The sequence below is a fragment of the Nelumbo nucifera genome, chromosome 3 (genome assembly GCF_055504915.1).
Source record: "Nelumbo nucifera cultivar China Antique chromosome 3, China Antique-T2T, whole genome shotgun sequence".
In the NCBI taxonomy this organism is placed as follows: domain Eukaryota; kingdom Viridiplantae; phylum Streptophyta; class Magnoliopsida; order Proteales; family Nelumbonaceae; genus Nelumbo; species Nelumbo nucifera.
In genome coordinates this window covers 91,688,684-91,716,593 of record NC_142651.1, presented here as the reverse complement: position 1 = coordinate 91,716,593, position 27,910 = coordinate 91,688,684, and the positions used below count along the sequence as shown (strand labels likewise).

Sequence of the window (27,910 nt, the reverse complement as noted above, 5' to 3'; positions counted from 1 at the left end):
ATTTCATCTTCTTCTACATCTGTAGGCATATTTAAGTCAACTCCTTTAATAATTTTAGATTGTTCATTAGCATCTTTATGTTCATTATGAGACTCCATTTACCTAGAAAAGAGTGTGTGAGACAATAACAACCAAGTGAAGAACAAATAACAGTAAGCAAATAGAAAATAAAATTTACAAATGCATGTGGCATGATTGGAATGGGATGCCTCAATTTACATGAAGATGATAAACCAAAATAAAAACAAAACTTACAAATTCATTTATATATAATATAAACAACCAAAATAATAAACTAAGTAATACTAGAATTATATGCGATACGATTATGGATGTTTCTTTAAGTTCATGTTGTCTTCATAGGTTTAATGATGGAGTAAAATAGAGGCAATGATAATGGACTCTGAGGAACTTTCATACAAAATTCCCAATTATGAAACATGAATCTTCTAATACCATTCACTATGTTTTCATGAAGACTAGGAACCCCCCCCCCCCCCCCCCCCCCCCCCCCTATAGGTTCACCCAAATTGGAAACCTTCTAATACCATTTGAGCATTATACATTCTTTTACTAGAACACTGAACAAATTATCCAATTTATTGAATTAACTCCTAATTCTTCATGGAGAATTAGAAAGGAGCATTTTTAATTCTACTTTAAACATTACTTCTTAACATAATGCAATTTGTAGCGAAGATCCACTCCCCATGCCCACTCCACTAATTTTGCCTTTATTTTCTAATTTTGGAATGAGTGGAAAAGTTCTATTTATTGGAAGAAATATAAACTAAAAGTTCATTCCTATTCTTGTTTCTGAATAACTGTTTCTGTCGAGGGCTGAGGCAAACAAATCCCCGTTTATGTGGTGAAGAAGAGCCTAAGAGGATAGTAGTGAGCAATATTAGTGGCTAAAGAAGTATTCTCCAACGAACTAAAGATTCGAATAGAGTTTTGTGCTGTTTAGGGTTTAAAGTTTACTCTGCGCCATTAGAAAAACAGAAGATAAACTTTACTCTGGCATGGTCAGAGAAGTTGATTCTCTCGTTTACAGAAGGAAAAAGCTCAAAAAAAGCTATCAAGAAATCAGAGATCGCTTCGGCCGGAATCGGAAGACAACTGTAACGCCATATCCCTAACAACCTGAATCAACCCTTTCAAATCTTGGGCTCCCAGTTCAAGGCAGTCCTTCAGCAACCTCCCCTCCTCCATCTCCTTCTGCACCGTCAACACCATCTCCCTAAATGGACCCTGTTGTAAAAAATTGTATTTTGTTTCATTCATGGATTTCAAAATTCAAATTTCAAAAATTAATTAACTAAGGGGGAAAGGGGAGGGGTGACGAGTGGGAAAAGGAAAAAAAAAAAAAAAAACGCACCGACTGACGGAACACCTGGAGGAGCCTGCGAGAGAGGGATTTCGAAACCCTAAACAAACTCTGATAGTTGGCTGCAACCCAGGCCGCTCTGTCTTTGTCCGATCCCATCCGAGTCAACTCATTCAGACCCTTCAGCAGCTCGTTCATGTCCGAAACCGCACCCGCCATCTCCGACCATGCCATCTCTCTCCAGGCGTAGTTCTTCAGGTAGTCCCACCCCACCGACCACAACCCTAACCCTAACCCTACCCCCATTCCCCCTTCCAGCTTCTCTGCGATCCTTCTCGCCCTCATCGACCCCTCGTAATCTCCTCTCGAAGCTCGGAGGTTGGCCACTCGATTCATCAGTGAGTGGGAAAGTGAGATTAGGGTTCGCCATTGCCACACCGAGAAGGCTTCGGCCGGTAATGGCGCCGGCGGGGAGACTGTCTGGAAGAGCAGAAGCAGCAAAAACGACCCAGAATATGGAATCCGGGTCGTCGATTTCATCATTGTCCGAACTGATCGCACGGTCAGAAGAATGTTAGGATGGAGATAATCAGATAAGAGCGAGGAGAATAGGAGATGAGTAGACGGAGAGCTAAAATGCCGCATAATACTTCATTTGCAAGGAATTGAGGGATCAAATCCAGATGTTTCTCCATCGAGCCGTTCTTATGGAATCATTCATGATTATCAGACGGTCTATACCCGGACCGGATTAGGTCGGGTTAGGATCAATCCTAACCCAATCCGAGCTCAAACCTGAGCAACGGTCATCAAGTATTCAAGTTGTAGGGGTGCTGACGATTCAGTTGAGGTTATTTTGTGAATCGAACCGATCTGATCGATTTTTTGAGTATACGAATTGAAACCGAACGGTCCGAACCGATGCAATCGGTTAATCGCAGTTAGGTTTTTCGATTTTTTATGTACTAAAAAAAGAGAGGTCATTGGTCGATCTGTGATTTTTCCCATTGGGAAAGAAGAAGAGAGAGAACTGAGAGATGAGAAAATGAACTCGGAGGCCGTCAGTCGGATTCCGAAGGTCGTTGGTCGAAGACTCGAAGGCCGTCGGTCGGTTTGGGGAAGAAGAAGACTAGAGAGATAAGAGATTGAGAACTGAGAATGAGAGTGAGAGATAAAAAGAAAAGCGTTTACTCAGAGAAAGAGAAAAAACTGAGAGACGAGAAACCAAGAAGTGAAAACTCGTAGGTCGTTGATCGGAGACCGGAGGTCGTCGGTCGAAGATTCGGAGGCCGTCAGTCGATGTGGGGAAGAAGAAAACCAGAGAGAACTGAGAGTAAAAGAGAAAGGGAAAGGGTGATTCGAACTAATTTCGAAGAGAGGAAGAAATAAAATGGAAGATTAGAAAAGGTTTGCAAATATAGAAGACTAGATAGCTGTAACTACTGCCTACTGTAGCTAGCTGTAGGACTGTTGCTAAAGCAGAGTACATAGCTATAGTTATTAGCTGACTGGCTAGCTGCCTAACTGTAGAAAACGACAGAAACTCAAAATGTGAGATTTGAAAGAGAAAAAAACAAAGTGAAAGTGAGAATGCCGAGAAGCTTGATATAGATTCGTAGTTATTTGGGAAGAAAAATAAAAGATATAGATTCGTAGTTATTTGGGCTTCGCGCGCCATCCAATCTGCAGCATAGTTCGATTCTCTGTCGACAAGTCGAAAGAAAACACTTTTACAAAAGGTATTCTTCATCCTTGGAGCAACTCTCAATAATGTTCCTCGTCTTTCAAGGGGGTTTCATTTTCTGGTTGAGGCACGAAATTATCAACTTTGAGTTGCCTTCCATAATGATCGGAAATTGATGAAAATATGAGGTCATCTTAATGGATTCTAAGGCAGTCCCCGCTTCGGCTTGATTGATAGAACAATAACTAATCTTGACAGCTTTGGCATCCAAGACACAACCAAATTGATTACAGGCAATACACGCAGCAGTACAAAATTGATTTTAATGCAGTCATGAGACTAAGCATACCACCGGATGGGCTTCCAAATCTTGTGAAGCGAATTTAAGACTATACCTGATGTAATCGTTTTTTGTCACGTACCAATTTTTTGTGATGTATAAATTTTTTTGGCTAAGTACCTTGTTATTTGACCCAGTGGTGACGTGCCTTGGTGATGAGCTACTTGGTGGCGAACTGCCTGGTGGAGAACTACCTGGTGGCGAGCTCCCTGGTGGAGAGCTACTTGGTAACGAACTGCTTGGTGGCGAACTCCCTAGGGGAGAACTGCCTGGTGGCGACCTCCCTGGTGGCGAACTGCTTGGGGGAGAACTGCCTGGGGGCGAACTGCCTGGTAGAGAGCTGCCTGGTGACGAACTCCCAAGTGGCGAACTGCCTGGGGGAGAACTGCCTGGTGGACTCGTCATTTGACCTACTCCTAGGCGGCCTGCAACTCAGAGGATGGTGGAGCTCCCTGGTGCAGTGCAACTCGACTGCCCTCTACATGAGGTGATTTCCTCTCCTTTGTAGGCGGCGGGAGCTGAGGGACCTGCGAGAACTGAATCAGAGGACCCGGGGGTATTTTCCCGACGAGGACTCTCTGATGCCTAAGTTAGCATTTTGATTACAGAGAGCTTGGAGAGAAATGAGAGACCTAGAGAGCAGGGGTTACCATCCTTTTCTTTCCCCCCTTTTGGCTTTGGGGGTCGGAGTCCTTATATAGTGGTGTCCTCGCGGGTTAGGTGGGTGAAAAGCCTTCAAACGGTAACACTCGTCATATCCCGTCCGAACCGGGGTACGGTGGTGAACTCCTCGAGGTTGTCAGGCTGGCGCTTGTGTCAGGCGGCCAGGTTGAAACCTGGGCCAAGTTGTCAGGCGGCCAAGTCGGTGCCTAGGCCAGGTTGTCAGGTCGGCACCTGTGTCAGTCGGCGGGTCGGTGTCTGGGCCAGGTTGTCAGGCAGGAGATCTTCCTGCGATACGCCAAACTACTCTTTTATACCGAGCTACCCTACAAGTGGCGAGCTGCCCGAGGGAGCTATGCCGAGCTGCTTGTGGCGAGCTTTGACGAGCTGCCTGGCTCCTTGGTGGTGAGCTCCTTAGAGAGCTGCCTAGCTCCTTGGCGAGCCCTTTGGTGAGCTACCGAGCTCCTTGGCAAGCTCCTTGGTGAGCTACCGAGCTTGCGGGGTATGCTGTTATGGTTTATCGGTGGGCGTCTTATGGGTTGCCAGGTCGGCCAGGTCAGATCATGTGCCAGGCTGACCCGGCCAGGTCGCGCAGGCCGCGCCAGGCCACGCTAGGTTGCGCATAGGCTGCGCCAGGTCGCATGCAAGCCGCACCAAGCCGCGCCAAGTCGCCCGTAGGCCGCGTGCAAATCGCGCCAGGCCAGCCAGACCGGTGCCCGGGTGGGACACCAACTTGGTAAGTTGTTGCCTGGGTGTTTGCCTAGTTGTCACGAGGTGCCACATGTCACAATTTCACTGGAGGGCCAAATCTGCCCTCATCAATTGCCTCCCACTCCCGAGCTGAGAGTAACTCAGCGAAGGGAGTAGATTTCTTTTGGCCCTAAGTCGACGAGCTAGTAAGTGCTGATCCAATTCCTTAGGCTTTGGGAGCTGCCTGTATGTGGCGAGCTGCCAGTAAGGCGAGGGGGTCTTCGCCAGTTCAGTAGTGTAGCCCTTAGGCTCTGGGGCAACTTATAGTTCACTTTTGCTGATTTTGCTCCTACTGAGGAAGCGACTGGATATTTAGCAATAGTGTGGCCCGTAGGCTTTGGGAGTGACTCGTAGTCTACTCTTCTTTGACTTTGCCCGTGCCGAAGAGGCGATCGGGTCTTAAGCATTAATGTGGCCCGTAGGCTTTGGGAGTGACTCGTAGTCTACTCATTTTTTACTTTGCCCGCATCAGAGTGGCGACCGGGTTTTAAGCAGTAATGTGGCCCGTAAGCTTTTCTTGTGAGGTGTCGAGCTATGATTGTGTTGTATCAGCTTCGTAATGCTGGTCACCCACTCCTACAAGAAGCTACTAGGAGCTCGACCTTCGGGGGCAGCACTACTAACTTTAGGTCGCCAGCTCACACGGGAGCCTTGGAAGGCTTGACCGGTAAGGGCGCCTATGTAGTCTGTTGGCCGCCAACTCCCACGGAAGCCACGGAGAGCTTCATCTTTGTAGGGGGGACCTTGCGGAGAGGACTGATGAGGCATTATCTAAATTGAAAGTAAGGTTGGTAGAGCTACTTAGTCTGTTAGCTCCCTACATAGTCTTCGAGTTCATAAAAGATGTAAACTATAAAGCGATAGCTTCAATTTCTAAAAAGTGAGGACTTAGCTTTGGTAAGATGAGAACTTAGCTTTTGTAGGATGAGAACTTAGCTTTTTGTAGCGTGTTCCCACAGACAGCGTCAATTGATGTAACTGTTTCTAGTCACGTACCAATTTTTTGTGATGTATAAATTTTTTTGGCTAAGTACCTTGTTATTTGACCCAGTGGTGACGTGCCTTGGCGATGAGCTATTTGGTGGCGAACTGCCTGGTGGAGAACTACCTGGTGGCGAGCTCCCTGGTGGAGAGCTACTTGGTGACGAACTGCTTGGTGGCAAACTCCTTGGTGGCGAACTCCCTGGTGGCGAACTGCCTGGGGGAGAATTGCCTGATGGCAAACTGCTTGGTGGAGAGCTACCTGGTGGCGAACTCCCAGGTGGCGAACTGCTTGGGGGAGAACTGCCTGGTGGACTCGTCATTTGACCTGCTCCTAGGCGGCCTGCAACTCAGAGGATGGTGGAGCTCCCTGGTGCAACGCAACCCGACTGCCCTTTGTATGAGGTGATTTCCTCTCCTTTGTAGGCGGCGGGAGCTAAGGGACCTGCGAGAACTGAATTAGAGGACCCGGGGGTATTTTCCCGGTGGGGACTCACCGATGCCTAAGTTAGCATTTTGATTATAGAGAGCTTGAAGAGAAATGAGAGAGCTAGAGAACAGGGGTTACCATCCTTTTTTTCCCCCCTTTTGGCTTTGGGGGTCAGAGTCCTTATATAGTGGTGTCCTCGCGGGTTAGGTGGGTGAAAAGCCTTCAAACAACCTCGAGGTTGTCAGGCTAGCGCTTGTGTCAGGCGGCCAGGTCGGTGCCTGGGCCAGGTTGTCAGGTCGGCTCCTGTGTCAGTCGGTGGGTCGATGTCTGGGCCAATTTGTCAGGTTGGCGCCTGTGTCAGTCGGCGGGTCGGTGACTGGGCCAGGTTGTCAGGCAGGAGATCTTCCTGTGATACACCAAACTACTCTTCTGTACCGAGCTACCCTATAAGTGGCGAGCTGCCCAGGGGAGCTATGCTGAGCTCCTTGGGCTATGCTGAGCTACTTGTGGCAAGCTTTTCCAAGCTGCTTGTGGCGAGCTTTGCCGAGCTGCCTGGCTCCTTGGTGGCGAGCTCCTTGGAGAGCTGCCTAGCTCCTTGGCGAGCTCTTTGGTGATTTACCGAGCTCCTTGGTGAGCTACCGAGCTCGCGGGGTATTGCCGTTATGGTTTATCAGTGGGTGTCTTATGGGTTGCCAGATCAGCTAGGTCGAATCATGTGCCAAGCTGATCCGGCCAGGGCGCGCGCAGGCCGTGCCAGGTCGCTTGCAAGCCGTGCCAAGTCGCGCGCAAGCCGTGCCAGGCCACCCCAGATCGCCCATAGGCCCCGTGCAGGTCGCGCTAGGCCGCGCCAAGTCGTGCGCAAGCCACGCCAGGCCGCACCAGGTCGTGCGCAGGCCGCGCCAGGCCACGCGTAGGCCGCACCAGGTCGCACGCAGGCCGCATTAGGTCGCCCGTAGGCCGCATTCAGGTCGCGCCAGGCCAGCCAGACCGGTGCCTGGGTGGGACACCAACTTGGTAAGTTGTTGCCTGGGTGTTTGCCTAATTGTCACGAGGTGCCACGTGTCGCAATTTCACTGGAGGGCCAAATCTGCCCTCATCAACACCCTTCTCTAATTCCAAGAATTCCACACAGGAATGAAGGGCTTGATCAAGGACTACTTGGGGTCTGATTTCAATTTTTCCAAATAGCCCACGAAATAAAAACTTTTTTCTTTAATAAGTAGCTTTTTATTATTTTTTGCCAATCTGCCCTACCGGTCAACGAGTGTTTGGTCATCGACCAAATTTGGTAGGAGAAAGGGCAGAACTTAAAAATACGATCCAAATCCTCATCCTCAAAAACATCTTAGTAGGAAGCTTGTTTTGAAAGAAAATGGAAAGAAAAGTTTTAATCTTAGGAGGGGCATTTGATGTTTCCAAATAATGTTGAGCCAATTTGTAGTGTTATTTTCACTCAAGATTGAAGAACATTTCAGCAAATAGGCTGACTTAGAAGAACTCCCCTCCAAAATCATTCTATCTTCAAACTGTCTAGGAGAGATAAAAATGGGTTTGATTTTTCCCATGAATCATTAGGAACAATTGCTCAAATTCTGGGTTCATCCCAGCACTCACCATCAAAGTTAATTAAATCCGACCATAATATGTTCATTCTCCTCACTTTCAAAAGAAATAATTTCTGATAAAGGTTTGTTGGAAACTTATTTGTCATGTCAAAAACTAATTGTTCTACCATTCCCAACTTGGTATCTAATACCTTTTTTCCGCAAATCTTTGGAATGGGTAATGCCTTTCCAAGCTCACCATAAACCATTTTTTGGGTTAATATCCCAAAAGGAATTACCTTTCATATATTTGCTTTTAATGAGTTCAATCCAAAAATTATTTTCTTCATTTAAAATTCCCCATCCTAATTTTGCAAGGTTTGTTTCATTTACCCATTGGAGATTTCTAACTCCTAGACTTTCCCACCTTTTGGGAGTACAAATGCATCTCCATTTCATTAAGTGCAAGGGCTTCTTCCCTTCATTCTTTTTTCCATAAAAATTCTCTTTGAATTCTTTCCAGCTCATCTAACGCATTATTTAGAATTTTAAATGACCTCATGATGTATTGGGGCATCATGGTTGTAGTGGAGTTTATAAGTGTAAGTCTTCCAGCTAATGAGAGAGAATTTTTTTTCCAATTTGCTAGTTTTTGGAGCATTTTCTCCTTGAAGAAGGAAAATGTATTCTTTGTTACTCTTTTGTTAATTAGAGGAGCACCTAAATAGTTCTTTGGACTCAATTCCTTTGGGATTCTAAACATCCTTGAAATCATTTTTTGAAGCTTTGGGTGAATATTCCTTGATATAAAAACTAAAGATTTTTTGAAATTTGGAGTTTGTCCAGATGCTTTCTCATAATTTGAGAGGATTTCCCTAATTTTCAAGCAATCAAGGATAGTAGTGTTTACAAATATAACACAATCGTTAGCAAATTGCAAAATGGGGATCTTTGGACCCCCTTTAGAACTTCAGCATTCAATTTTATTGGCACCTTCTTTTCCCAGATTCTTAGCAAGAGCCTCAGCACAGAGAACAAAGATGTAAGAAGACAAAGGATCCCCTTGTCTAATGCCCCTACTTAAAATAAATTCAGTTGATGGGGTCCCATTAATTAGTATTCTGTAAGAGACCAATTTAATTTCTTTCAATGGACTGGATATTGGTGCAATCATCCCAATCCAATATACATAATGGAGAGACCAGGTCCAACCCAATCCAATAAATACTTTGAACAATTAAGTCTGGATTGGTCCAATTAAATACGCCTTATCCAGTCCAATTCGTCCAAATTGATTATGATTTGGACGGGTCCAACCCAAAATTGGTGAATTGACACCCCTACTAATGGGATTTGGGTTAGCCCAACGATTATTACCACAGACAATAGAAGAAACCAAACCAAGTGTAACTCCAAAATTCGATGTTCAGATTTTTGAGGCTCAGATCCTGCTTAGCTGGTAACTAGGACCAAATCTTCAGGTTGGTTTAGACTTGAAATAGAGTCGACAGGGTTCTGGTCCAATCCAACTCATGTTGAACAAAACCAAGTCCCTAATCAAACTATATAATGGGTTTTTTTGGTCACCAAGATAAATTCAAACCATGTAATGCGGCAATAGCAATGTTTTAAAAACCCACCTGTAATCGGAACCATTTTGGCTACCAGCTTTTGGGTCAACAGTTCAAACTTTTGATTTGAACAGATGGCCTGTTTTGACCAAAAACTTTAAAAAATTAAAAAAAAAACTTCAACTAAAACCTCACCTATAGTTTTGAAAAAAAAAAGTCAGCAATTACCTCTCTTCCATTATTGTCTCAATTCATTTCCAAAAAAAAGAAGAAAAACATTGTTATCTTAATAACAAAGGCATTAAATTTATAAAATTGCCCTTATTAATTGTTAGGGCATCTTTAAACATAATTCAAAATGTTAGATCTTCCCTTTTATACTTCACTAAATCCTAATGAATTTACAAAATAAAATTACTTTACTCTTTTCAATCTAATCCATGGATTTTTTTAGTTAAAAACTAAAAATTCTTTTAGGGGTACTTTAGTAAACCTTCAATGCGCTTTATATGTGCTAGTCCCTAAGGTCTTATTTAGAAATCCAAATTCTACCAAGATAGAATTAGGCTATGTTTGGGAGTGCTTAAAAATAAGTGCTTATTTGAATCGGGACCACACTATTAAGCATTTATTAGCGTTTCGGAAATAAGTCTGAAATAAGTGCTTATTTTAAACATAATGACTTATTTTTTATGCCCAAATTTCCAGCTTTTTTAAGTGCTTATACAATACGCACTTACTCAATTTTTTCTTCCAAAATTATCCCTAGTTGAATTTTAAAATACCACTTATAAAACTCTCTCTAGTTGATTATAAAGGTACTTTTGTAAAAGTACTTTTATGAAGTGCTTTCGTAAAAGTACTTTCGTAAAGTGCTTTCATAAAAGTACTTTTGTAGAAGTGTTTTGTAGTTCTTTTATAAAAGTACTTTCACAAAAGTGCTTTCATAAAAGTGCTTTCGTAAAACCTTTTTTGTAAAAGTGGTTTTCTAAAAGTTCTTTCGTGTAAAAGTACTTTTCGTAAAATTATTTTTATGAAAATGTTTTCATAAAAGTATTTCCATAAGGGTATATTTTGAAAATTTGAAAGAAACTGAAGGGGAAAATAGTCACAAATGCTTATTTAAGTGCTTATCGAAGAAAAAGACTATTAAACGCCCAATATGAAATAAGTGCTTATTTTTTAAAATAAGTATGCTTGGAAAAGTTGGGTGCCAAATGCAAATAAGTGTTTATTTGAATAAGTTGTAGGAATATTCATTTGGGTCATTTTTCTGATAGAAACAAAAAGTGCTACACAGACGGGGAGTAGCACGCCCCACTAGACAAAGAATGAGCCTTGTTTGCCAGCCAGTTTGCCGCTTGGTTTGCCTCCCGATACACGTGCCTGTAGCAAACTCTACCTTCCATCTTTTCCTTCATGTGCCTGCAGCTTGAGATTACGTTCCTGAGATTCCAAGAGTAGGGATCGGACCTTTGAGACATTTTATAATTAGATTAGAATTCCCCTCAATAGTGGTTGAAAACTAGCTGAAGTTCGTAGCCAAATTATGAGCTTCCCACCCCACTCATGCCTCTACAACATTAATAGAAGAATAGCCCAAGTTATAAGCTTTATAATCCTAAACCTTTCAATATTTGGGTCTAGTTACTTCAATGTTTCCTATGAGTGATATAATAAATGACCACTAGAATCTCAATGTGTTCATTTTCTAATTATACATTGATAATTTATTAAAATTTGATGCTGCAAGAATGCTTCCTTCTTTATGGATCACAATATCTGTTATTTTCAAAAGTGCACTACAATTACCAAAACTACTGCACGTAGTAAAGATACTCTAGCCCTAGTAATAACAAAGAAGAGAAATTTGGCAACTACAACTACCCTCTCACAGACTAGTATGTTATTAATACAAGTGATATACATAATTGGATGAATATAAGAACTACAAGCCCTCTGGTGTACACTAACACTCCTTATCCTAATTGAATGAGAGAAGGTTCAGATCATGTTACATGGAAGAACAAATAAAGCTTTATAATAATAGAACAGTAACTCCCCTAGTGCAAGGGAAAGGGATGCTCTCCTCAAATCCTTAACAATTGCAATGCATGAGGAGATCCACCCGGAAACATAATTTCAAAATATAAACAAACCTTCTAATCATATTGGAATAGAGGGTGATAGTTGGACCAACAAAGAAGGAACAATAGATTTTGTTGTGAATTGAGGAGAGTCGTCAAAACTGGGGGCTCATACATGTACTTGCGCCTAGGACTTGGACACAAGAGAAGGACACCACATACAATTCAAAAGCTTAAGTTGTTAGGTTATGGCCACTCCCGTATATAAGTCCCTTGCACCTCTTATTTCTTTTCAATGTGAGATTCTCTTCAATTATTCATATGTGAATCCCAACAGATTTTGGAGTGAAATAAATAGATGTTTGCACATAGCACCCTAACTGCTAACAAGGTTGCTAAAGGAAGAAAGTCTTATATGTATCCTTCTTTCTTAGAAGACAAAGAGGAAACTGATAACAGCTTTTTTCTTATCTTTGTGTAAGAGAGAGAGAGAGAGAGCCCTTTCAGTGAACCAACCCATCTCTCTTTGAAGATGATCAATTTACAACAGAATTCAATTATGTCATTCTCTTTCAATCCCTTTACTCTCTCTTGCTAGCAAGGGCAGTTAACAGGGTCGATGCACCATAAGGTTCACCAGAGAATGTGCACTTGTCCACCAAACTATTCATGTATTTGCATCTTTTGTACATGATCTACAGGGCGCCCCTTTCTTGATGTAGCTCCCCAACCCCCAGTTAACTTCTGTATTTTGATACCCCTGGTCAACTTACCCTGTGGTTGAACTTGATTAACATCAAACTTCAATCATGCCCAAGGTTCCAAGTACCCATACGTATTAGCCCGTATCGGCCAATACTGGTTGTGCCAATGGCTTCCCTATATGCCCCTCCAGGGGTTGTATTGGGTCACCTACTGGTTCAGAGGGTAGCCGAGCCTTAAACCGACCCCTCTGAACCAATTTCGAAAAAAATAAGTTAAACCTAAAAAAAAGATACTAATACATGCCGACACACCCTACCGGCGTATCAGCCTGTGTCAATACTTTGAACCTTGATCACGCCTAATCAAATCCAAACCCAAACTATTTGATTAAAGCTCAATTCAATTGCACCCCTATTGTCAAATTAATTGATTATATCAATAGGTTGTACAAAAGTGAAAACGAATTTTGTATTTTTTCTGACTAAAAGTGTAAGCATGACTAATATCAAGCAACTTCGATTAATACATTCAAGGATTTATTATCTATTTCTGGATATTTCCCTGAAGATAGACCTTCATCATGGATGCAAATTTGGTGGCTTGAAAAAGTGTTTCCATGGCAAGACAAATGTGATGGGATTATCTGTATGTCACTTACCCAGGTAAATGCAATTAAAGTAAGTACATTTACCCATATTCTTTTATTTCTTAGGTAAATAAGATAATAACCATTTTATCCATAGAAATCCATTATTAAAAGAGGCATTTTTGTTCCATTCAAGTATTGGCAACTTCTCCCTATGTGGGAAAGTTATTTACCCACCTAGGAGATGGGTATCACTTTCCTGGAAAATAAACTTTCCTTGGTCCCCACATAAAGCTAAAAAAAGAACATGGGATTTTTGGTCAATGAAAACCAAAATCCTATTGAACAACTTTCCCCCCTCTCGAAATCGAAAAAAAGAACGTACCTGCATACACTATGAAAGCATGGAAATCCTGCTGCACATTGAGAACTTCTCCCTATGACCTTAACATAAATTTAAGGAGATATTCCCAACGTGTGGCTGGGTATGCTATGTAAACAGAATTTTTGGTTGCATAAGATCTGGACTCGAGTCGAGTATCGAATGGAAGGGAAGAGTAGAAAGCAGACCTTTGATCAAGATGTTGGACAACCACAGATTTTTATCATGAGAAAACGTAGAAATTCTTCTTTGACTTTATCAAAATGCGCATAAATTTCTAATCTAAAAATATACTCTTTTGACTTGAAAGATATTATGGGTATAATAGTAATTTGATGAAGAAGGGATGCAATTGCAGATTTCTTTAAAGCGTGAAGAGATGCTTAAGCCGTGGTCAAAACATAGGGAAAATTTAAGTATTTTTTAGAAACCACAGGGGAGGTGTAAGTAATTTATCCTGATTTTTTCATATAAAATGAAATTTCTGGATTTTTAGCCCTTTCATGTAATGTGGAAATAATGAGAAATTATCTAATTCACGGCCCATACATCACATTTATGTTTCTCGAGCAAAAAATCAAGATGGGATTATGTCTGATATTCGTCATTGTTGCCGGTCAAAATGGGCTGAGGGCAACACTGTTAATTCGCTCCTAAACCGAGGTGTGGCAGAGTAGTCCGAGACCTGGAGTCACCGAGGACTAGTATGCCAGTCCTGCAAGGATCAAAGCAAAGAGACATTAGAGGCCCCGGGTTGGTACTCGAGGTGGAGACTCCGGTGGTCAAGTTAGTACGAGAGTGGTGCAAGGTGGACGAGGCCTGAGGTGAACACTCAAACAAGGTCGTAAAGGAGACTAAGAGTTCTCAAGTTCTTGTTCTTGATGCTAAGTTCCAACCCTTTACCTTGAGGGGGTTGTCTCCTATTTATACTTGAGGCTGCCTGGAAGTAGGTAGTCTTAGATAGTCCGGGTGTGGTCTATACGTGAGGGGCACGATCATCCGAGGTCACCAAGTGCTGCCACGCCATTGGTTCTATAGAATGCACGTCGAGTTCTGTTCCGTGCGTGCCCTAATTGGGGCCACCCTGAACGCCGCCACCTAACACATGCAGGCCCACTATTGGGCAAAGCCATATGCACCTACATCATTTGCCCCCCACTCTTGAGGCCGTGGTGGAGGTCTGAGCTGAGGACCTTAGCTTTGGCCAAGGAGAGTGTGTTAATTGTACTGGGAGGCGCTGCTTGGCCTTCTATATAAGGACCTTGGCCTTGGCTTGTCAAGGGCGAGCATGACGTGGCCTGTAGTGGCATCGACTTGATCTTTGTTCCCTTCCCTAATCATATATTAAACTCTAGCATGCCATTTGGGTGGTTAAGGTCCACTGACTTATTTATGGAAACCACATTATTAAACTAGATCTTTGATTTAACTTGGTATATCACTTGGATGGATGAGATTAATCAATTGTTCTAGGAGATCACTTTGATGGCCTTGAATAATATTGGGTTGAATTGGTACATTATTTGGGTGACCTTGAAGGGAAGGGAGATCCATCATATGGATAGCCGAACTTTGTTGGGAGGTTGGGCGAAATTTCAAAAATTTTCTTTTTCCCTTCCGGGAATCTTATTCCCTAATTTAGAAAAACTGCATTTTTTAAAGTTCGTTCTTAAAATAAACTAGACCAGATCTGAAACCAAAATTAAGCAAGTAGAGAAATACCTGATACGGAATAATAGTAACTCTCAACGTAGGTGTTCATTCCCAAAGAGTTGATCAAAATCTGCCTCCACTGAAAATGGCACGGCTTATGATGAGGCAGGATCAACAGGATAGTTATTCAGCAAGAACCTTAATTCTTCAGCAAGAATCAAGCAAGGGGCTAGTGAGCACAACTTTAAATTGTTTCTTCTAGAAAGAAACAATATCAAGAACTATTCTTGATCAGATCCAAGAGTGGAGATCGAATTGGGTAGGGGTGGCAAGAACTAGTGAAGAATTCTACAAATTTTTGAGTATGTAAAACTGGTAAATTCACCCCCTATTTATAGCCTTCTTTGGATCAGCCTCCTAATCCAATTAGGAGAGAGTTTCTTGATCCAAATATGGACTCTTAAATAGATAAGACTTATCTTATCATTTAGCTAATCCTAATCAGATTATAAACAAGAATTCGCCCTCTTTTAATAACTTACTTAAGCCTAGTTCGAAATTGGCTTTAGGCCCATTTAGTCACATAGCTTACTTTCCCTTTAAGTGCAGGCTAACTTGGCACTCTTTGTATGGCGTGGGACCCTAGCATTGATCTACACATCAATCACATGGGTTCAACCCAGCCTCTATTACAAGGCCTGGCCGAATTCACTACTGAACACATCGAACCCTTGAGTCCATTAGTATGGTCTCTAAATGGGCCCAACATTTATACTAAACGGTCCTTGGGTCCAACCACCTTATGAAGACCCAATGACTGTGGACAGATGCAAGATTAGCCCATCAGATATTACCCTCAATGGCCTTACACTTAACCTCTCATCCCTTAATGATCAAACACTGCCCGACAAGAGAGGACCTCTCCCTCGACTGCAAGGTACAATGTTGCACTCTCTACTCACATGGATTCGGGGAATTAAAACATTTTTCAAACAATTTTTGAAACCGTAATATATATATATATATATATTGCAAAAACAAGTTTCAACAAGTTTGAAATCAATTGTCGACAGTTTAGGTTTCCATTAGAGAGAGTGCACTCCATGATCATTCACTTTGTCTGACAAAGGGGCTGATCCAGTCATTATGAACACCCACTCAAGTGAATTCTCGAATTGTCTCAAGGTTTTGACCCCCTCTAAGGATCTCACTCATTGGCATATCAAAGACAACCCAATCCAACACCTAGTATAGTACTGTAATCAAGTCTAGGGGTCAGGTGTAACATTCCAGTTTTTCCCATCTATCTCCAAGGTCTAGGGCAATATTGGAATTTGGTTCGGTTCAGGGTTTCAAGAAAACCCACACTACATGTACCTCAGGTCTCACCTTAGCAGCTGAGACAAGCCACCCCAACCAACTTGGTAGCACATTAGTGTTAAGCCTTCGCAAGATAAATCTCCCCAAATCTATCCAACGACTGTAAAAATTCTATTCTAACACGAGTCTCATAAGTGTCCACTTTAAGGGTATTACACAGAAACACACCAAAATAGCATGAATCAATTATGCACCATATTCATTTACAATAAATGACAATAAGTACATCAATCTGATTGGAGCTAAGGGCATACACTGTCTAACAGACCTAGATTTCGAAATCTTGGTATCACCTCAATGGTTGAGATTAATCCATTTATTTAAGAAGACCACTTTAATGAACTTTTTTTTTATTTTCTTTTCTAGTAGTCAAATGAGCTATACAACAAGGGGCAGCCCTCACTAAACCCTTAAACCCCTAACCTTGGTGAAGTACAGTTGACAATTTTACCCATCCCCATGGGGTGGGGCAGGTTTTTTGACTATTGAGCAGGATTCAAGGCAGGTTCGGGAAAACTTGAAACTTTGGAGGTCAGGGATGGAGTGGGAATAGTATTTGTCCACTCTGGTGCCAAACCCCAAATCCACCCCAACTATATATATATATATATATATATATATATATATATATATATATATATATATATATAAGAAAAATCATTTTTAGTGATAGTTTTAGTAATTGTCAATAAAACTCAAAAAGCTAATAGTAGAGATAGGACTTATAGCGGTAGTCATGATTGCCGCTAAAAGAATGCACCGATTGCCACTATAGGTTTGGTGCCTATTTCGGCCCATATATTGTAGCGGTAGTCATGGTGATTTTTGACTGCCACTAAATCTCCAATGTGTGTTTTTCACCTACCCAAATAAGCTTAAATTTTAGGGTCCATTTGGTTCGTAGTTAGAATCGGAATCGAAATCCTCCAGAATTGGAATCGGAATGATCAATTCCCATAGTCTGTTTGGTTCAAACAAGAATGAGAATGGGAATTAAAATCAACGGGAATGAGATTTCACTCCCAAGGGAGGAGAAGGGAATGGGCATTCCCTCAAATGGGGGAATGCCATTCCGGCAGGAATGGAAACGGGATTCCGATTCTGCCCAATCAAACTGTTGGAATCGGAATAACCCATTTCCATTCCGATTCCAGACCCCTATTCTTGCGAACCAAATATGGGATTAGTTGTTAGTTTGTAAATTCATTCTTTGAATAAATTCTACTAAATAAACTTTGCAAAACTCCTTTCACGATTGAAAGATACATTTGAGTCCCATAAGGCAACTAATCAACTAGTTAGTGACTCCAAGGCTGCCAATAATATTTGTTTTACGAAAATATTACTCCATTCTATATAATGTTCATTTAAAATACAAAATTTACCAAAAAATGATTCTAGTACTCCATGCCCCCATTAATTACTTGCCATAATTACATGAATTTTGAATCTTAACTTCAAACTTTCTCTCATTGGATGTTGTCAACAACAGGATCTACCACCTTGTGGAAATAAGAGTATTTCCCCTCACAATACCACTGTGTGTGTTTGATGACATCAAATTGGATAAGTGCTCTTCCAAATGCTTCTTCTCATCCTGCCTACATTAGCGATAGAAAGCTTTTCAGGAGGCAACTCATCTTCTTCCTCGACTGCCTTGTATTTTTATGGCCAAATTTAGCATCTCCTGATATTTCACCGGGACAAAACTTATTTCAGTGCTGAGCTATATATATAGACAAGTATAGAAGTTTCTAAAATTATGTTCGTTAATTTCACACTAGAAACAGAATAGGATGACAGCTTGAGAGAAAAATAGGATAATAGAGTTATCAGCCACAAGAGCTCAATTGGTTTCTCAAGTAAAAAGCACGTGCTATAAAGAAGAATTCAATGTTGGTTCCTGGGAAATGCACTTAGTGTCAAGCCATCTGTTCACTTCTTTTGTGTAGGTTCAATAACATCTTCTCCTCAAGTTCATTCTTCTCGTAGTTAATAGCTATTGAGTAGTAATGTTGGTTCAAACCATGGATCAATGCCCGTAATTGATCATAAAAGAAAAACGGTCATATTGTGAAAACATCAATAATATCCTACTAGGGGCCCAATTGGATGTTCTTACCTGGATAGACGGCTTGTTCAGATGTCCAAGGTTAGAAGTTGTTTGGTGGGGCGGCTCTGCAATACATAAATGAAATGAGAGCATCACTGGAATCAATCGACATTAAAATCTTAAAATAAAGGCCCCATTCGCTTTTTGGTAAGTTACTTATTCGGATAAATGTAGTTATTTGGATAAGTTTTTCCTGGGAAACACTTACCTAGGTAAGTGCATTTATCCATGTTCTTTTATTTCTCATGTAAATAAGGCAATGACCATTTTATCCATAAAAATATATTATTAAAAAGGGCATTTTTGTCCCATTCAAGGGCTCAGCTTCGACTCACTTGGTGAAGTAATCAATTGTGACGACAAGTTACTTTCTATTTCCTATGAGTTGAGGAAAGGGGCCGAGGAGATCCATTCCCCACTTAGCAAAGGGCCATAGACTATTGAGGGCCGAAAGGGTTGTAGCTGGCCAATGGGAGATATTGGAGTGTCTTTGGCACCGATTGCACTTCTGCATTAGCTTGGTTGCATCCATCTATACGGTTTAGCCAAAAATACCCTTGCCTTAGTGTTTTTTGGGCCAAGGCTCTGCCTCCAAGGTAGTTGCCACAGATGCCTTTATGGATCTCTCGGAGCACATACTCACTCTCCTCCTAACAAATGCATTGGAGGTAGGGTATGGTGAAAGATCTTATGTATAACTTTCCTTCAAGCAAAGTGTAGCAGGCTGCTTTTCATCGAACTTGTCTTGCTTCATTTCTTTCAAAGGGTAATTGCTCACTCTGTAAATAGGCTAGGATGGGGTCCATCCAACAGGGTTTGGCTTGCACAGGGAGCACTTGAACTTCTTCAATGCTATGTCACGCTAGCTTCTCGATGCGGACAGGATGGCCGAGGGTTGGACCCGAGGTACTTGCCAATTTGGACAAGGTGCCGGCCCTCATGTTCTCGGCCCATAGAACTTGCAACAAGGTGAAGCGCCGAAAGTGGAGGGCTAGATCTTGCACTTTAGCCAAGTACTTGGCCATGTTGGGTTCTCTGGCTTCATACTCGCCAAGCACTTGATTCACCACCAGTTGAAAGTCGCTGAAGACTTCAATGTGCCAAGCTTCAAGGTCTTTGGTAAGTTGCAATCCGACGAGCAGGGCCTCGTACTCGACTTCATTGTTGGAGGCCAAGAAGTCAAATCTCAGGGCGTACTCCACCTCGTTATCATCCAAAGTAAGGAGTATGAGGCCTACTCCACTTCCCTTAGCATTGGAAAATCCATCCACGAACAGTTTCCAAGTCAGTCGAGGTCCATCATCATCTACAAGAGCTTGGTCGATGGGTCTACTAAAGGTGCACTCCACCAAAAAATCTGCCAAGGCTTGTGCTTTGATTATAGGCCTCAGTTGGTACTATAGGTCAAACTTAGACAACTCAATTGCCCATTTGGTCAACCAACCCAAGGTCTTAGGCTTGGAGAGAATAGCCTTGAGGGGTTGATTAGTCAACACTATTATGTGGGCTCTTAGGCTTGGAGAGAATAGCCTTGAGGGGTTGGTTAGTCAACACTATGATGTTGTGGGCTTGAAAGTAGGGTCTAAGCTTCCTAGCCGAGACTACTAAGGCAAAGGCTAACTTCTCCACTTCGGGGTACCTGGTCTCGGCATTGCAGACCTTGCTAACATAGTAGATAGGTCTTTGCAGTCCATCTTTTTTCGTCACAAGGACAAAACTGACAGCCTCGTCCCCGGCTGAGAGGTACAAAAATAGCATGTCTCCTGGTAGTGTCCATGTGAGCAGAGAGGGCGAGGCGATGTAAGACTTCATCTCGTCAAAGGCTCATTAGCAATCTTCGGTCCATTGTAAGTCCTTCAGTTTCTTGATGGCTCGGAAAAAGGGTAGGCAACGGTTAGCCGATTTCGACATGAATCGGCTAAGGGTATCCACTCGGCTAATGAGTCACTGAGTTTCTTTGATCAACTGAGGTGGTGACCTAAATCTTCTTTGGGTTGGCTTCAATTTCTCCGCTATGTGACGTTGAATCCCAAGAACTTGCCCGAGGTGATGCCGAAGGTAAATTTACTAGGGTTCAACTTCATGTTGTACTTCCTCAGTGTTGCAAATGTTTCAACTAGGTTGGAGGTGTGTTGGTCGGCTTTCAGACTCTTGACCACAATGTCGTCTCACATAGGGTTCAACATTTCTTCTCATTTGGCTTTTAAAAACTTTGTTCACAAGTCATTGGTAGGTAGCTCCAACATTCTTTACGCTCCACCATAGGGTTCAGACTTTTGAAGACTTTGTTCATCATTAAGCATGGCACTTACTGTCAACATGTCAACATGTCTCTCCTTTAGGTTTTCCAAGGCCTCTTATTTTAATGCATGTTATTGTTACATTTAAAAGAGAAAGAGAGAGAATAGTAATAATATAAATAGGTTGAAGTTAAACAATAAAAAAACTATTAATTTAAAAATCTACTGAACTTTCACTAAAAATAAATATAAACGAAACTTAGTAAATATTAAAAATGTGTTTCAATTCCATTTAAAAATAAAACTTAATAAACGCTGATAAAAATAATAAATTTAAATATAAAAATATTAAATGATGGTTTTAATAATATTATTAGATAACTTATGAGTTAAGACCTTCAGTGTGGATAATGAACTTATTAAAAAATATAACATTTAATGAAAATTTAAAATGCATAACATGTTTTATTAATAGTATTTTATTGCAAAAATTACTGTATAATAATGAAAAAAATACCAACAAAAAATTAAAAATCCAAAAAATTCTCAAAAACCTAAACATAATTAAAATACTAAAATTATAAAATATTGAAAATTAACAATATTTTATATTAATAAGGGTATTTACTAAAAATAATTAAAAGTAAAATTAGTAGTGTTTTATATTAAAAAATACCAAAAATTATTAAACAAAAATACCCAAGCTAGAAAAATATTGAGAATTAGCTGTATTTTTTTATTAACTTTCGTATTTATTTAGTTATTTAATTTATTTTTACTGAAAGCAAATTCAAATTAATTTTGTAGTGACTAATATGCAAAAATAAATGCTGAAATTATTGAAAAATACTCATATGCAAAAATTACTGAATAATAATTAAAAAATACAAAAAACTAATTAAAATCCAAAAATTTTGAAAAACCTAAAGCTTAATTAAAATACTAAAAATAATTAAAAAATTAATTTAATTGTATTTTATTTCAAAAGTACTAAATAATAATTAAAAACAATGTATTTTAATTAGTAATAGTAATATTATTGACAATAATTATTTTTAACCTATAATTAACAATAATTATAATTTAAGCTATAAATAGTAGAAAATTACATTTAATTACCAAAAAGATGTTTTTAATTGCTAGAAAATTACACTTAATTTGTTATAGCCAAGAAATTAGCAATATTTTTGAAAATATGATAGTTTCCAGAAATTATTGTATTTTGAATAAATACAATATTTTAATAGCTAGTAATATTTTAATAATTAATAATAAAAAGTAACAAATCATTTATGACTTAACCTTATTTGATTAGATCTATAAATTTCAAGGCTCAAGCAACTATTTTCTTTTGAGTTATGGATAGCTGAGATATGCACCACGCCCACACATTATCAAGGATAATCAGATTTGAAGTCTAATTGGGTATCAAATTTTTGGAGTCCAATGATGGCTTTAGCGAATAGAACCCAACCTAAACAACTCCTAATAAGCTCAACTTGGAATTTCTATGCATATGTGGTAAATATTATTATATAATATTTGAATAACAAATTTTATATTAATATATATATATATATAGAAGAGTTATATATTTTTTATACTAGACTAGAACTAAATAAAAATTTTACTTCATAAAAAACCATAGTTTTATAATTAAATGAGCCTCTTTATCAATAGAAAATGTGCAAGCCCAACCCCGAGCCCAGCTTGACCACCAAGCGAAGATCTTGAGCCCGAGCCCAGCCCTTATATAAAGCCCGAAGCCCGATTTGTTCACAAAATGTCCTATTTTCAATATACTTTTATAAACTAATATTATATTAATTTAGTAATAATTCAATAAATTAATAAAATAATTTATATTTCCTAATAGTAAATTGATATTTATTAATAATTTAAGAAGCATATATATATATTATATTTATTATATATAACATAAATACATTTTTATATATGTAATTGGGCTAGACTCGGGCCCGGGCTGGGCTTATTAAAGAAAGCCCAAGCTCAAGGCCACAGGTCTGAAATTTTGTCCAAGCCTAAAAAATAACGGGTCTAGCCGAGCTGGGTCGTTGGGCTACTTGACCCATGAATAGGTCTAATTGTATATATAAACAATTGTATAAATAAAAAATCATATGAAATAAAAATTTAAACAGTTTTTTCATTTTTTAAAAATGGACCTTTCATAGCTTGGCCCGGTCCACAGCATGACCTGGCCCAAGGCTTGGCCCATGGCATGGTACGGACCCGTGCGGGCTCAGGTCATGGGCCGTGTAACCCCCCAAATTATCCCAGGGGAGGGAGGCACGACCCGTGGGCCAGTATGACACAACTCACACTTTATGCGGGCCACATGTGAGTTGTGTCGTGCCACCCTAGCGTGACCCGATTTACACTTCTACTTGAACCCGCCCAATACTGGAGATGGCGCAAGGAATTTTGAGGATTCCCATCCTTGATAAGGAATTGGGGTGCCTTGCCCCTAAACTCGCCCGACATTAAGGAGTGGTTGCCTTGTCCTGAACTTGCCTGACACTGAGGACAGGACGGGAATGGGGTAGAGTGTCTTGAATACGAGGAAGGAACAGGAATGGGGTGCCCCACACTGAATCCACCCCATTGTCATTCATATATAATTGTTAATTATTAATGAAATTAATAAAAATGTTTACTTTTACAATTGTTTTTATTTATTTAAAGTTAATCAAAATTTCATTTAAAATAATAAAAATAATAACAATTATTAAAATTACTACAAATTATTAATAAAACTAAATGTATTAAAAAATATTTGTTCATATTAAATTAACAATAAATCAACATTAAATGAAAAATACAATTATTAAAATTTTAAATATTAACATTAATTTTTAATACTTTTAATTATTTATTAATGTTTTTTTATTATTAACTTAATATTAATTAATAGTAAATAAAGCTATTAAATCTTTTATATTTTCCCGTGCATCTCACGCTAGTACAGTGTTAAAAGAGGGAGAGAATTGTTTTACTTAAAGACTAATAATGAAAAATGCCACACGCCTGCTATAGCCATAAATGCAAAGTGAGAAATTGAGTAGTGATTGTGAGACATATGCAAGCAAGGCTGGCGTGTAGGGTAGGTTAAAAGGACGTGGCAGTTGGCAAAAAGACAAATGATATGACATTTCATGGAAGGACCATTTTTTTTAGGGAGAATGATCAATCAGCCCATATCATAATCCCAAAGTACAGGGGAATGCATCTTGACCGTGAATTGATGTCAAATTCACGAGAGGGGGCAGAAATTCCAAATTTTGCATCGTGTGTATCCGTATTTCTGTTCTCGAACCTGGAATCAGAATGGGCCGTTGTAATTTCATCTGTTTGGTTGGGTAGAATTGAAATTCTATTCATATTATTGGTGGAATGGCCATTTCATCCCCTCTCTTGGAAATTGATGTAACCGTTTCTGGTCACGTACCATTTTTTATGATGTATAAATTTTTTGGCTAAGTACCTTGTTGTTTGACCTGGTGGTGACGTGCCTTGGTGATGAGCTATTTGGTGGCGAATTGCCCGGTGGCGAGCTCCCTAGTGGAGAGCTACTTGGTGACGAACTGCCTGGTGGCAAACTATCTGATGGCGAACTGCCTGGTGGCGAGCTGCCTGGTGGCGAACTGCCTGGTGGTGAACTGCCTGGTGGCGAACTACCTGGTGGTGAACTGCTTGGTGGCAAACTCCCTGGAGGCGAACTGCCTGATGGACTCATCACTTGACTTGCTCCTAGGCGGCCTGCAACTTAGAGGATGGTGGAGCTCCCTGGTGCAGCGCAACCCGACTACTCTCCGCATGAGGTGATTTCCTCTCCTTTGTAGGCGGCGGGAGCTGAGGGACCTGCGAGAACTGAATTAGAGGACCCGGGGGTATTTTCCCGGCGGGGACTCTCCGATGCCTAAGTTAGCATTCTGATTACAGAGAGCTTGGAGAGAAATGAGAGAGCTAGAGAGCAGGGTTACTATCCTTTTTCCTCCCCTTTGGCTTTGGGGGTCGGAGTCCTTATATAGTGGTGTCCTCGCAGGTTAGGTGGGTGAAAAACCTTCAAACGGTAAGACTCGTCATATCCCGTCAGAACTGGGGTACGGTGATGAACTCCTCGAGGTTGTCAGGCTGGCGCTTGTGTCAGGCGGCCAGCTCGGCGCCTGGGCCAGGTTGTCAGGTTGGCGCCTATGTCAGTCGGCGGATCGGTGTTTGGGCCAGGTTGTCAGGTCGGCGCCTGTGTCAGTCAACGAGTCGGTGTTCGGGCCAGGTTGCCAGGTCGGCACCTGTGTCTGGCCCAGGTTGCCAGGTTGGCGCCTGTGTTAGCCGGCAGGTCGGTGTTTGGGCCAGGTTGTCAGGCAGGAGATCTTCCTACGATACACCAAACTACTCCTCTGTACCGAGCTACCCTACAAGTGGCGAGAAGCCCGGGGGAGCTATGCCGAGCTGCCTGGCTCCTTGGTGGCGAGCTACCTAGCTCCTTGGCGAGCTCTTTGGTGAGCTACCGAGCTCCTTGGCGAGCTCCTTGGTGAGCTACCGAGCTTATGGGGTATGCCGTTAATGGTTCTCGGTGAGCGTCTTATAGGTTGCCAGGTCGCGCAGGCCGCGCCAGGTCGCGCAGGCCGGGCAAGGTCGCGTGCAGGCCGCGCCAGGCCACGTGCAGGTCGCGCCAGGCCAGCCAAACCAGTGCCCGGGTGGGACACCAACTTAGTAAATTGTTTGCCTAGTTGTCACAAGGTGCCACGTGTCACAATTTCACTGGAAGGCCAAATCTACCCTCATCAGAAATGAAATCTCATTCTTGTTGATTCTAATGTTCATTTTCATTTTTATTTATACCAAATAAACTATAGAAATAGACCATTTCTATTGCAATTCTAATTTCAAAGGATTTCGGTTCCGATAGAACAAAAGAGTATGGGTTCCTCGGATAACCGTAAGTTGTTTATCCACCCACCCAAAACATTAATCATCTCCCAAGGAAAATGCGACCGGAACACTAGCACAGAAATTTACTTATAACTCTTGCCGAGGCCTTATTATTCTTTTCCGTATCATAGATTTTTCTCTAAATGGGTTCAACTTCGGGTGTTATTTCTCAAAATCCATGATCGATCAAAACTCTTTCCATACTATATCTTTTTCGTGTGTTTGTCTATAGATAAATAAATAAATAAATAAAATACAACAAGTAGTATTGGTCCTGAAATCAATGCAAACAACGTACCAAAATTATTTATGGATCACTTAGCTATAGCTAATTAATACAGCTTAGGCTCTTCCCTGAGAATATAAATAGAGGAGAGAGATGGGTTTTCTGCATCAAAACATTTACAAAAGAAATGCAAGGGTTCATACACAAGGCTGCATCTTCCATTCTCTTTATCGTGCTGGTAGTGCAGGCAGTTTCGGCCTACAAGAAGAGGCCGGAACCTTGCAAGAGGCTGGTGCTCTACTACCACGTCTTGTTCGACGGCACCAATGAGGCCAACGCTACATCTGCCATTGTTTCCAACATCACCAAGCTCGGCGACTTCAATTTCGGACAGTTTGTAGTTTTTGACGATCCTATGACCGATGACCACCACCTTCTATCCCCGCCGGTCGCCCGGGCGCAGGGCTTTTACTTCTATAACATGAAGACTACGTACAATGCCGGATTTGCTTACAAACTGATATTCAACTCAAGCGACTACAAAGGAACCCTGAACCTGATGGGTGCAGACATAATTGCTCAGGAGGCTCGGGACATTTCAGTGGTGGGTGGCACAGGAGACTTCTTCATGGCAAGAGGGATCTGCACATTACGAACTGATACATTCCAGGGTAATGCTTATTTCCGTCTGCAGATGGACATCAAGCTGTATGAATGTTATTGATGGAAGATCCAGACTAGCTAGCTCCGCAGATCTCGAATGTATATTCATCATAAAGGAGTATGTGAACTAGATTTGGATGAGTGAATAAATAGCCTTATCTTTTAATGGACATCGTTAATTTACCAAAATTACCCCGTCGTTATTCAACCCACAACCCAAGCATTAGCCGCTGCTTTCTTCCTCCTTGGGCCGCTGCATCTCCTTTGTTTGACATTGAAGAACAGGATATGACGCAGCGTGGAAGCAATGGAAAACCGGAGCTGGCTATGCAAGCACCGGACGAACCTAGTTTCTAGCGAAATTATACGATTTCTTTAGGAGAGAGAAAAGATGGCAAAAATTGAAGAGGAAATCTGAAGAAATTCTGAAGTATGAATTGATTAATAGTTCTGGGAAATAGCAGTATTTATAATACATTGAGAAATTGTAAAAGAACTAAGAAAAAAAATTAAATTTGATCTAAACATCTCAAACTTGTAAATAGGATCGAGCTCTTCTTGACTTGATCTCCACTGTCCGATATCCCTTCACCTTATCCATGCATGTATCTTGGATTATCTAGAATTCTTGAATTCTTGATGAGTCTTGGATTCTTTGAATTCTTGATGAGTCTTGGATTCTTTGAATTTTTGATGAGTCTTAGAAGAGTCTTGGTCTATCTTGATTCTTGGATCTTGTTAATCTTAGATTCTTGGTTAGACTTATTCTTATCCTTGGGGCTGCCACCCCTAGGGGTGAGATGGGCCTTGTGATGGGCCTCCATATGCGTCTCTGAGAAGAAGAAACTAGATGCGATTAAAAAATTTCAGTATGGTATTGGCTGAAACCATCTTCTAAACACTTCGACATTTAGTCAAAGTAAAAGAGGATTAAACAGGCAGTGACCATACAAGTAGATGTCTGGATGGAATTAAATGAACATGGATCAGAAATTTCAAAACACCTTGCTTCCGTTTACGTTTCGTTCTATACCAGTGATGAACCTCCAACCCTAACCTTCAAAAGAGTCTCTTAAAGCAGTGAGATACTCTGGGTTGAGAGCAAGAACATTCTGTTTTTTTTTTTTTTAACTGGAGAGGATAGATCTCTCATTCCCATTTAATTCTTTCACCAATCACGTGTGACTAAGAAGACCAAGAAAATTTTCATTCACATCTAATTAGTCCATCATGCGTGACTAAGAAGAACAAAAAAGGGTAAAACATAAAACAATGTTGAGTGCTTGGAGATATAGAAAAAGTAACTACCAAGTTTCAGAATTAAAGACCAAGTTTCAGCATTAGACATGCCCATGGTAGGGTAACCACCCCGGTCAAATGCTACCTTTGTGATTCCTTTCTCCAAACAGTTCTTAGCAATGATTTCGCCAACCCTCTTTGCCACTTCAATTGTAGCCTGTAGGTCTAGAAGAAGAATAATCAAATTCTTCAGATATGGGTTTCTGCATTGTTGAAGCTGAAGCAAGGGTGTGCATCTTAGTGTCATCGATCACCTGGACATAGATATGCTTGTTGGAGCGAAAGACAAACAACATTGGCCTCTCTGGTGTCCCTTCAACCTTCTTTCTAATACGG

The 27,910-nt window shown here is 40.9% G+C and overlaps 2 protein-coding genes across 2 annotated transcripts; one reads left to right on the top strand and one right to left on the bottom strand.

Moving 5' to 3' along the window:
• Positions 1-990: 990 nt before the first annotated feature.
• On the bottom strand, positions 991-2,724 carry LOC104608985 (adenine phosphoribosyltransferase). The gene is made up of 2 exons (XM_010275127.3): positions 1,379-2,724; positions 991-1,251 (listed from the first exon to the last, which is right to left on the bottom strand). Exons 1-2 carry the CDS (start codon positions 1,970-1,972, stop codon positions 1,087-1,089), a joined length of 759 nt encoding a protein of 252 aa, XP_010273429.1. The 5' UTR covers positions 1,973-2,724; the 3' UTR covers positions 991-1,086.
• A 22,942-nt stretch (positions 2,725-25,666) lies between these two features.
• On the top strand, positions 25,667-26,420 carry LOC104609031 (dirigent protein 5-like). Its single transcript, XM_010275218.2, has one exon. The coding sequence runs from the start codon at positions 25,800-25,802 to the stop codon at positions 26,334-26,336; it is 537 nt and encodes a 178-aa protein (XP_010273520.1). The 5' UTR covers positions 25,667-25,799; the 3' UTR covers positions 26,337-26,420.
• The last annotated feature ends 1,490 nt before the right edge of the window (positions 26,421-27,910 follow it).

What these genes read in the sequence shown, in the direction of transcription:
- LOC104608985 (XM_010275127.3), bottom strand. Translation starts at nt 1,972, where the DNA reads ATGCGGCATTTTAGCTCTCCGTCTACTCATCTCCTATTCTCCTCGCTC. An exon ending in TCCAGGTGTTCCGTCAGTCG is followed by an intron (nt 1,252 to 1,378) that starts GTGCGTTTTTTT and finishes TTTTTACAACAG; the next exon opens with GGTCCATTTAGGGAGATGGT.
- LOC104609031 (XM_010275218.2), top strand. Translation starts at nt 25,800, where the DNA reads ATGCAAGGGTTCATACACAAGGCTGCATCTTCCATTCTCTTTATCGTG.